Source organism: Melospiza georgiana, chromosome 8 (genome assembly GCF_028018845.1).
Source record: "Melospiza georgiana isolate bMelGeo1 chromosome 8, bMelGeo1.pri, whole genome shotgun sequence".
NCBI classification, from domain to species: domain Eukaryota; kingdom Metazoa; phylum Chordata; class Aves; order Passeriformes; family Passerellidae; genus Melospiza; species Melospiza georgiana.
The window spans coordinates 770,087-780,989 of record NC_080437.1 but is presented as its reverse complement, the minus strand read 5'-3'; the positions used below and the strand labels follow the sequence as shown (position 1 = coordinate 780,989).

Genomic DNA, 10,903 nt, shown 5'->3' with positions numbered 1-10,903 from the left:
GCAGGGGACACCCACAAATACTGAGGAGACGGGGGACTCTGTGCTGTGGCTTTGTTTTTGATCAGATAAGTCTGGCCGTCTTTCAGCACCCCCTCAGGAGTTTGCAGTCGCTGCCACACGGGGGCTGGGAGGGTTACAGCCAGTCAGCGTCCGGGGCTCTCCCGAGATCATACAGAAGGACACGTGGTGGTCTCCAGCTAAAAAGTGACCTCTGTTCTGCTCTGTTCTGGGTATCTCCCTTTGTGGCACCTTGTGCTGCTCTGATTTTTGGGCTTAGCTCCTTCACCAGCTGCCCCCTCCTTTTCACATTATAATAAATAAATAAATTCACCCGGTATGCAAATACACAGGGAAAAAAAGAAATAAACCCAAACCTCCAAAACCAAGTTTGAAGAGCACCAAACCATAGTCACCTCATTTTGTCGTAGCCCAAGCGCCATCCAGGGCTCTGTGGGCAGTTTCCAGTCTCTGCTGGTGAATGAAGGCACTAAACCAAGAAGGTCTCTGGGCGCTTGCTGACACCACAGGGATTTTGTCCTTGCCCCGTCCCAGCTGGCAATGGGGGGTGGCAAGGCAGAGGTGCTTGGTCCTGTCCCCCTGTGCTTGCCATCACCCTCCTCCTCCTCAGTGCAGCTCCCGAGCTGGGCAGGCGGCCCTGCTGCCGACCCCACCTCCCCTCACCCTCACCATTTCCCCATTCCCGGAGAAACTGAGCAATTCAGGCTCTGCAGGACCCTGGGGCCAGCTCTGCCAAGACGCTCCGGCTCCTGGGGCTGCCACCCGGAGCATTTTTGGGAGCAGGGACCCCCAGGTCGCCTCCGGACCGGCCGGGAGCACGGCCGCCGCCCCTCGTTCCGCCCCGCCACCGCGACCCTGTCCTGCTACGTGACCCAGGCGGGCTGTGCCTCCTCCAGCAGGCTGAAGGAGCGGTTGGCCAGCGCCGCGGGGCTGCCGGCCAGCTTGTAGCCAAAGAGCCGCATGGCCGGGCCGCAGGCGTCCTGCACCACCTGCGCCAGCTTGAAGGGCATGCCAAAGCGCCACTTGTCGAACTGCTCCGAGGAGTTCTTGCACGTGGAGTAGACGCCGTTGCCGTCGGGGGGAGCCTGCGTGTTCCTGCCGATCCACTCCTCCACCTGGCGGGTGAGCGGCAGCCCGGCGAAGCGGAACATCTCCCGCGCCTTCTGCAGCGGCGCCCGCGCCACGTCCTCGTAGCGCACCAGCATGTAGCGGCCCCGCAGCCAGCGCGGCCGCCGCAGCCCCAGCTCCGCCGACACGCGGATGCTCTCGCAGTTGCCCCGCAGCCGCTGCACCTCCTCCTCGCGCAGCGGGGCCTCCCCTTCCGACGCCCACTTCTTCCAGGTCTCGTACTTGCCCGAGAAGGCCACCATGCGCGAGGCCAGGACGGCGCGGGGGTCGCGCACCAGCTGGATGATGCGCAGGTCCAGCCGGGGGTCCTCCACCAGCGGCTGCAGGAACTCCAGCTGCCGGATGCGCACCGTCTTGAGCGCCACGTGCTGCTTGCGCCGGCACGCCTCGGCCGCCAGCGTGATGTTGAGGGGGCCGCAGCGGCGGTTCTTGCAGTAGTACTTCTCAAAGACCTTCTTGGTGCTGGGCGTGCAGACGGGCTCCTCGCACAGCGAGTGGCTGGAGCCCCGCCGGAACAAGAAGGGCGTCAGGTGGCCCTCGGGAACCGGGGAGATGAAGTTCTCTAGGATGTAGAGGTCGCAGAGGAGGAGCTGCTTGAGCACGTCTCGGTAAACCAAGGCCGAGCCCACCGCGCTGGCTCCCCCCGGCAGGAAGTTCACCGTCTTCTCGACGTGCCAGAGGGGCTCAAAGAGGTAGAAGATGCTGCCCTGCTGGTTGAAGAACTCGCCGACGAAGGAGGAGCCAGTGCGGGTGGTGGCCATCAGCAGGACGTGCCGCCGCGGCCCGGGGTCCCCGGGGTCACCTGCCAGCTGCAGGGTGATGTTGTACAGGTGGGACCTCAGCTGGGAGAAGGCAGCGTCCAGCTCCTGCAGCGAGGCCAGCGAGCCGTTCTTGGCTGCTGCTGGGCTGAGCTCCGTGCTGTTGGCCTCTGCCAGAGCCTGCGGGGACTGCTTCAGCCTGTCCGACACCCTGTGGGGAGAGCCAGCCCAGCCTGGAGGACAGCAGCACCGCCCTGCATCCCACCAGGGGACTTGGGGGGCTCCTCTGCATGGGAGCTCAGGACTGGGGGAGAGGGGCTGCACACCTCGGCGTGGCTCAGATGCCCACTGCCTACCTGGAGATGAAGTTGTTCTCCTTCTCGATGATGACGAGGCTGATGACGAAGACCAGCAGGATGGCGTACTTGCTCTTCATCTTCAAGCAGTGCAGCAGCTCCCGGGCGTCCTGGGGCAAAGCGCGTCGGATCTCCATGGGCAGCGCGCACAGCTCCCTCCGGCACGCCGGGAAGGTGTCCTGGGCCAGCCCTGCCTGTGGGGAGAAGAAGGCTCAGCATGGCGAGGGTCAGAGGCTGACAAAGGCTGGACAAGAGTGGTAAAAAAGTGGAAGCTCCTCCCTGCTGCTCCACCCCACCCCCGGATGAGGAGCAGCTGCCTGAATGCCCCATCGGCTGCTCCTCCTCCTTCCCAAAATATATCTGCCCGACAGGATCCCTTCCCACGCTCCCACCAGCTCCCCCTGCCCACCCTGAAACCCAATCCCTGCCACCCGACAGCTGCCTGCTTCCCGCTGGCAAAAACCTGCTGCTGCCAGCGAGGGAGCCCCTGGATCATCCGCATCTTCTGCACGTTGTGGCTCCCGACCTCTGGAAAAGGGAGGCCTGGAGGCTCCACTGCAGGGCCCCAGCGTGGGGCTGAGCAGCTTCCGCCTCCCCCCAGCATGGCAGCAGCAGCTGCTGAGCCTCGAAAATGAAACCCAGAGAGTTTTCAGGAACGACGGCGGGCCGGAAAACGCTGCTGCTGCTGCCAGTCCCCCTTGGGGAGTAGAATGCTCCGGGGGAGGCTTTTGCCAAAAAAGGGAAGAAGAAAAAAAAAAACCCAAATGATGGTGCAGCTGCTTGGTGTGGGATGCAAAGCCAGGAGGCTTGGCAGAAAAATCCCGCCCCCCCAGCGTCTCCTTCAGCGCCCAAATCAGGGCGTTGCTGGAAATGCTCTGAGTGGCACCAAACCCACCCCCCAGCTGGAGATTTGGGGGTCACAGCCGCTGTTTCAGGCTCTGGGGCAGGTCCCCAGTGTGCAGATTTGCACCCCTAGGCCTCGTTGGCACCTGCCACCTGCCCTGGGTGACGCTGTTTGCCTGTCCCGCTTTCTTGGCCAGACTTTCAGTGACTCGGGGAAAGTCTATTTAGCCTTGGCTGGGCTCCACAGGGGGCAGCCCATCCCAGCCCTGCTTTTGGGGTGAAGGAGGGGAGCCAGGCAGAGCCCCATCCTTTGGGGGGACCCGGGGTTTGCTGGAGGGGGGATGCCCTGGCCAAGCCTTGGCATCTGCAGCTCCATCAGAGTGTGGAGTGAGGAAGCCCTGCCAGGCATTGCATCACGTCGCAGCCTCTTCCGCATCGTGCTCGGCCAAAATGTGCATTTTTAGGCCAAAATGTGCATTTCTTAGGCCAAAATGTGCATTTTTTAGCGTTGCTCGCTGAATGCCCCTCCGGCTGGGAAGGAGGGACCGTGGGCAGGAGGGGTGGGATGTGTCTCGTGGCCAGGGCAGCCCCCAGCCTGTCAGATTCCCAGTCCTCTCCGTGCGAGGACCAGGAATTTCCCAGCTTGAGCAAAGCACTCAGCTCCCGGGGCTTGGCTTCCAGCCATCTCCTTTCCAGCAAAACCTTCTAAAAAGAGACATCCACACCCACGCACCCAGGAAACTCAGGATTTAGTGGGATGCAGGGGCTCTGGGGAGCCCTGGCAGCCCCGGAGCCCTCCCGCAGTGGTGCCCCCTTTCAGCAAGCAGCACCGAGATCCCCGGCACACGTGTGTGTGCGTGCTCGTGTGTGTGTGTGTGTGTGTTTTTAACAGCCCTGTTAGTTTAGTTTGTCATCACACCGCTCCTGGGGGACAGGCCAGCAGCCAGGGCAGGTGCCTTTCAGCAGCCACCCCTCACATCCCCCCTCCTCGGTCGTGCCCCCTCGATGACAGCATTTGTCCGAGTGTTTGGGCAACCGAGAGAAAAAAATCAAGTGCACAAAGTGCTGGGCGTGTGGTGGCATCCCAGGGGGCGGTGATCTGCGTCCCTGCCCTGGCCTGGGGCTGGGGACAGTCCCCTCGCACAGGGGACGCCATCAGCCCTTCCTCAGACAAACCCACGGGCAAAGCCAGCCCTTGGTTCTCGCCCTGTAATGCCCCCAGCTGCCTGACCGCAAATGAGCCCCAGAGCAGGAATCACTCACAGGGCTGACACAGAGATCCGTGTCCGGCAGCGCCGGCACCACCCTCATTCACAGCCCCGGGGCAGACACCGTTCATTAAACAAACAACTGGCTGCAAATCCCTCCTGCGACCCGCGGCGCCCTGTCAGGGCTGAGCTCAGGGGCTGGGGACACGAGGGTGACCTGGGGAGGCTGCCTGGCTCAGCCTAAAGCTCAGCCTAAAGCTCAGCCTGAAGCTCTTCCTCGCTGGGGCCCCGTGGCTCAGCCCTGCTGGGGCTCCGGGCCAGCCACAAGCGCCCCTTTGTGAGGGGAACAGAGGGGCTCTGTGTCCCTGCACGCCCCCCTCCAGGGCTCTGCTGCCATGGGATGGAGCAGGAGAGCCACTGGGATGCTGCTGCTGCCGCCCCAGGGTGCCCTGCCAGCGTCTGCCCCTGGAAATGCACCTGTGTGAGCAGACAGACAGATGGACATCACCCCTGGAGATGGCAGGCAGCCGCATCTTGCTCTCCACGTCCCAAAGCAAAGCAGGATAATTTCCAGGAATGCTAAGCTGAGATGCTGGGGAAGGCAGCACCCACAGCTCAGATGCTGCTCCCCTCAGGCTGGAAGTGCTTTTCAGTTCAGCAGGGACGGCGGTGATTCCCATTGCAGAGATTTATGGATTTCTCAGAAAAGGAGCTTTTTTTACGCGACGTTGGGGATTTTGTTGCCATGCAAATCTGCCCAGGTGGGATCCATCACTACCAGCAAGTTAACTGAACCTTGCCACAGCAAGAGGGAAGGACTTGGACAGTAATGGAGACACCAAACCATTCCAGTCCACTGGAGCATGTTGGTTCGTGGGATGGATGCTCCCAGTGGTGGTGCAGGAGGGGTGAGAGGAGCAGAGACCCTGTGGGAGGAAGGAGGGAAGGGATGCTCTGTCACCCTCCTGCAGGGCATTCCACAGGACCGACTGGCAGAGCAGAGCAGGGCTTTCAGCTCTGTTTTGGGAAAGGGAAGGTCTTACACAAAGCCTTGGGGCTCTCCATCCCCATCTCTGGCTGCCCTGAGCCCCCACCAGGTGAGATGCAGAAAGGAAAGATGCCTGTGGCTGCCAGGGGCAGCCAGCTGGGGCTGAGACTGGATGGAGTCACATTTTCCCCTGGTGACTCAACAGGCAACAACTGAGCTCAGGGCACAGACAGGCAATGAAACACCCACGTGCAAGAGTTCCTGGGATACTTCCGACCATCCTGCCCCCATCCACTCCCATCCATCCCTCCATGGAAGCCCACAGTGACCTGCAGCTGAGCTCGCTGCCCCTGGAGCTGCTGCTGCTGCTGCTCTGAGTAATTCCCTCCACAGCCCTTTGCTTCATCAGACTCCATCAGACACTGGATCAGCAAAACACAGGGGTGGAACAACAAAGAGATAAGGAGCACGGGCTTATCTGCTCTCCGTGCCGCTCTTTGTCTGCAACCTGGGAAAAAAAAACCTGTCTGTATTTACTCTTTCAACTATTTCCGCTCCCAGCTTCCTCCCCAGGCTGGCCTTGGGAAACGTGCCACCAGAGCTTCCCACTTTGCTTTCATCTCCCAGCAATTTTCATCCTGGTCCTGGCTGTCCTCCAAGGCATGGCACGAGCACAGCGCTGCTTCGGTTTGCCCTGCAGCACAGCTGAGGAGCCTGTCCAGGCAGGTATTCCTGGGTTAAAAACATGTCTAGTCAAGCTAAAAAAAAGAGAGGGGAAAAAAGTCATCTCCTACAGTGTTTATAAAGTTGCTGAGAATAGTTACAATCCTCATCAAATTGAAGCCTGCAAACTGCCCGTTGGAGGAGAAAGTTGGGAATGGAAAGTCCTTCTGACTCAGAGGTTACACTCAGGAGCAGCAGCAGGAACAGGGTTGGTACAAACAGGCACCACTGGAACAACTTTGTTTTCATTGCACGAGCTCTCAAACTCCAGTGCATGAGGTCCTGTCCACTCTTCCCTGTCCCACCTGCTCTCTGGTGACCCAGGTGAGCTGTGCTCGTGTCCCACTGTGCAGAAGGGGCGCAGAGGCTGCTGAGAGCACAGTGATGCTGGTGACAGCGCCAGCACAGGCTCCATGGCCAGGACAGAGTGCCCTTTTCTCTCCCTCACCTTGGTGGTGTCCAAAGACACACCAAGAGTTTTCTCCTGACCCAGCAGAGAGGAGAGCTGCTGCTCCTGCCCCTGCTAAACCCCTTGGGGCTCAGAGACACCAGTGCTGGGTGTGGGGGCAAAACACTGCATCTGCCAGGCAGGGAGCAGCCTCAGAGACATCAGTGCTGGGTGTGGGGATAGAACACTGCATCTGCCAGGCAGGGAGCAGCCTCTGGAGTGGATCTGGACCAGGATCCAGGTAAAACACCTTCAGCCTTGAGTCCAACCCGCCGGCAAACACAGGCACGGCCGGGCTGGGGTTTGCAGCACCACCTGCAGCAAAGGTGAGCAGCTGAAGGCGCCGAAGTGCTGGGCAGCGAGGGGGGCTGCAGAGCAGAGCAGACCACCAGGAGGGTGGGAGGGAGGAGGTTCGCTCGGCGCCGGGGGCACAATGCCGGCCGCTGTGCGTGCCCGAGGCCCCCGGCCACGCCGGGAACCGCAGATGCCCGACCCCGCTTCAATGAGCCCTTTCTTTGGGGCGCGGAGCCCTCCCACCGCCCCACGCTCCTGCCCTCGCTGCCCCACGGAAGCTCCTCGGCCAGACCCACCCCAGGAGCAGGGACACGGCGCTCCCTGTGCCCGCCTCCGCTGCCCTGCCAGCCCCGGCCAGGCGCCTGCAGCGCTCCAGGGATGCAGAGGGGACTGGTGGCAGGAGATGCTGGCGAGGGGACAGTGACCTGAGCTCGAGTCAGCACGGGGAGACTGGGGGTGTGGAATCGAGCTGAAGCAACATGGCAGATGTGGAAAAATCGCAGAGTTAAATGCCTGTCCTGGTGCAGGGCTGTAAATCGTTGGCTGTGGAAAAGGAGACGCTTTACTCAGGCACCAAGGCAGGCTCGGTGCAGAGGCAGCGGGGCGTGGGCAGCTCTGCCCAGCGCGGCCGGGAGCAGCTGCTGAGCGCCCGGCAGCAACGAGGGCGGACTCTGCCTTTCCCCAGGTACCCCGAGCCATCCAGGGCCCGTGTCACAGCCCCAGCCCCGCAGAAATGTCCCCGGCTCCCGGGTGCCGGCCCACGGCCAGCGTGCCCCGCTGGCTCCGGGACAGCAGGGGAAAGGGTGAGAACAACTTTCCAGCGCTCCCTGCTCGGGGCTGACAGGACGGATGATGCAACTCCGGGATGGTTGTGAGAAACTCTCCTTTTCCCAAAGTCTCCTTCTGCCGCCCCAGACGCGCTCCGCTCCGGACGGAGGCTCGGCGCTGCAGTGGATCCCGTTCCATTGATTTTTTTTCCCCGAAAGAAAGGCACGGCGAGACCCGCTGAGCAGTCATGTGCCGGGAGCACAGTGGGCAGCGGGGAGCTGGCATGGGGCTGGGATGAGGGGAGGAAGGGAGGCTCGGCCGGCGCTGCCCCGCTGCGGGAGCGGCCCGCGGGGCCCCGCACCGAGACAAAGGAGCGGCCGAGGCCGGAGGGCGCACAAAGGAGCCGGCGCAGCCGGGGCCGCCCCGCGGGGGGATGCGGCCGCCGAGCCCCGCGATCCCCGCCCGCCCCGCCGCCCTGCCCGGCCCGGGCCGAGCTCGGGGCCGCGGCCCCTCCTGCACGCCCAACTTCCCGCAAGTCCCGCCGGCCGTGCCGGGAGAGAGCCGAGCCCGCCGCCATCCTCCCCCGCCCCGGGGCTCTCGCTGCCCGCCGCGCCCGGCCCGGCCCCGCTGCGCTCCGGCCCGACCCCGCTGCACGTACCCGGCGGCGAGCGAGCGAGCCCGGTCCTGCCGTGCGGGAGGAGAGAGAGCAGCGGGTCCCCTGCTTTTCTTCACGGCGCTGTCATCCTCCCTCCCTCCCTCCCTGATTCCCTCCCTCCCCTCTTCCCTCCCTCCCTCCCTCCCTCCTTCCTTCCTTCCTCCCAGCCGGGGCGGCGGCGGGGGGAGCGGGGCCGGGCAGGGTCCCCGGGCCGAGCCCCCGCTGTATCCCCCGGCAGCTGCGGGCCCCGCCTCGGGATCGCCGCCCGGGTGGGGAAAGGGGCGAAGCGGGGCCCTGGCAGCCCGCAGACACCCCGCGACATTGTCCCGTCTGGGCCAGGGGGAGTCCCCTCCCGATTTGGGCTTTGGGCGTCCTGCCCAAAGCAGGGTCACACTGCGGCGGTCAGGGCTTCATCCTGCAAACCTCCAAGGATGGAGCCGGTACGACCTCTCTTTGCTCACTGCCGTACTGGAGAAATTGTTTCTTCTTCCATCCGCTCCAAACCTCTCCCGCCCCAGCTCTCACCACCCCGTCATGTGAGGAACCTGGCTCCGTCTCTGTGACCACCTCGTGGCAAGGTTCCTCTTTGTTCTCCTCAGCCAAAACTGGCTTCAAGAGCAGCACCTTTCTCCCCAAACTCCACTTTGTCCCCACACAGGAGCTGTGGAGGGTCGGTCCCACCGTGCTGTGCTGTGCTGTGCTGTGCTGCTGGGGTCACATCCCTGTGCTCCAAGAGGGCAGGCAGTGAGAGCATCCCACTGGGAGCAGCCCAGGAGCACTGGGGACACCGCTGTCACTGTCCCTGCAGGGCAGGCTCAGGGTCTGGAGCACCAAACCATACAGAAATGGCTGTTTTGGCTGAATGAATGCACAAATTCACCCAGCTCCCTCAGAGCTCTGCAATGTTAGACACCGAGGAGCTGAAAGACATCTGGCTCTGCAAGCAGAGAGAGATCCAAAAAACCAGTCCCCACAAAAACTTTCAGCCTTCTTCCACATTCCTGGCATAGTTTTTCTGCTACGCATGTGGCACAGACAACAAAATGCAAGTTTTCTTGGCATTGAAGTGTGATCATCAATGCTGTTCATCGCTCCTCAGTGGCTTCCTGTGAGCCAAGGTGATGGGGATGGGTTTGCATGGAGAGCGCCAGCAGCTGGTATGCAAAGAGCAAGGCAGGAAAGCCTGGCTGTGATGCTCATGGCCTTCCTTCCTCCCTTCCTCCCTTCCTCCCTTCCTCCCTTCCTCCCTTCCTCCCTTCCTCCCTTCCTCCCTTCCTCCCTTCCTCCCTTCCTCCCTTCCTTCCTTCCTTCCTTCCTTCCTTCCTTCCTTCCTTCCTTCCTTCCTTCCTTCCTTCCTTCCTTCCTTCCTTCCTTCCTTCCTTCCTTCCTTCCTTCCTTCCTTCCTTCCTTCCTTCCTTCCTTCCTTCCTTCCTTCCTTCCTTCCCATGTCTCTGTAGCAACCAGGATGCTCTGGCTTTTTGGGGAATAACCAGCTGGTTAAACCAAGCAGCTGCTGCTGCTTTTACACCCTCGGGTCAAGTTGGTGATGTGGCAGTGACCAGGTCGGGCTACAATTTAAAAAACCTCCAGAGGATTTTCCCTCTGTCAGCACCAGCGCAGCATCTCGTTTTTATCACTGGCATTGTCCCATCTCGCAGGAGCTGCTTCAACAATTTGGGTATAAAATAGAGGCAATCAGTTGGGTTTTGGGTGGTAAAATCTACTTAAACTGTAGGAGACAAAATGTTGTGGAAATTCGAGTTAGTCTGCAGGGAAGAGAATGATTTGAGGTAAAAATGAGGTAATCAACAGGTAGGAAAAATTTCATCTATAAAACTTTAGGCGATCTGTAAGGCACAGTGAATATTTCGGGGGTAAGATCTGAGATGATCTGTAGGGGGCAGAATTACATTTTTTGCAATAATTTAGAGGTAATCAGCAGGGTCTTTTTTAGTGGTAAAATGTAGGCAATCTGTTGGGGAAAGAATGAACATTTTGGAGATAAGACAGAGGTAGTCAGAGGGTTCTTTTGATTGTAAAATCTGGGCTAATCTGTAGAGGACAAAGTGAACTTGTGAGGGCTAAATGTGAGTTAATTTCCAGGGAACTCAGTCTTCATCACAGATTATTGCACAATATTGTCTTTTCAGTTTGAAAAACATCTCACTCAATGAGCAGCAGGACTGATCCATGTCCCAAACCACTTCCACCTTTGTTAAACACCAGAGGCTTCATCTGCTGGGAGCAGAAAGTGGAAAATCATGCAAAATAAATGCAGGGAGATATCAGGGAGTTGCAGATTGGTTTAGGTTGGAAAAAACCTAAAAGATCACCTAGTTCCAACCATTAAATCTATTTTGCCCACTGTATTATCTAAAGCCCTTTGAGCTGGCAGGAGTTAAAAGCAAATCTCCTGATCTTCAGGGAGCAGGCTAACTTGTACTTTCCTTTGGCATAATAAAGCATTGCTATTTCTGCACCTTTTTGAGTCTCCAAAGCTTCTTCAAAACAAACTGCCCCATGTGGATGCTGAGTGTGAGAATAGAAAACCCCAAAGGACGCAATGCATTGGCAGAAGACTTTACAATTCCTCCTCTTTTCCTTTTCCCAAAGGAAATGGAACAATTGCCAGCAATTTCCCCCACCCTCTGAAGGGTGGGGGCTCCAGTTTCCCATAACCTGCAGCAGGCCTTCCCAAGAAAAGCATTTTCACTAA

The 10,903-nt window shown here is 59.9% G+C and overlaps 1 protein-coding gene across 2 annotated transcripts; it reads right to left on the bottom strand.

The window, feature by feature from the left end:
- Positions 1–224: 224 nt before the first annotated feature.
- CHST3 (carbohydrate sulfotransferase 3) lies at positions 225–8,264 on the bottom strand. Of its 2 annotated transcripts, none has more exons than XM_058029222.1 (3): positions 8,191–8,264; positions 2,261–2,454; positions 225–2,115 (listed from the first exon to the last, which is right to left on the bottom strand). In XM_058029222.1, exons 2-3 carry the CDS (start codon positions 2,395–2,397, stop codon positions 882–884), a joined length of 1,371 nt encoding a protein of 456 aa, XP_057885205.1. In that variant the 5' UTR covers positions 2,398–2,454; positions 8,191–8,264; the 3' UTR covers positions 225–881. The 2 variants fall into 2 exon arrangements, with proteins under 2 accessions (XP_057885205.1, XP_057885204.1); XM_058029221.1 differs by lacking the exon at positions 8,191–8,264 and adding an exon at positions 2,724–2,944.
- Positions 8,265–10,903: the final 2,639 nt, after the last annotated feature.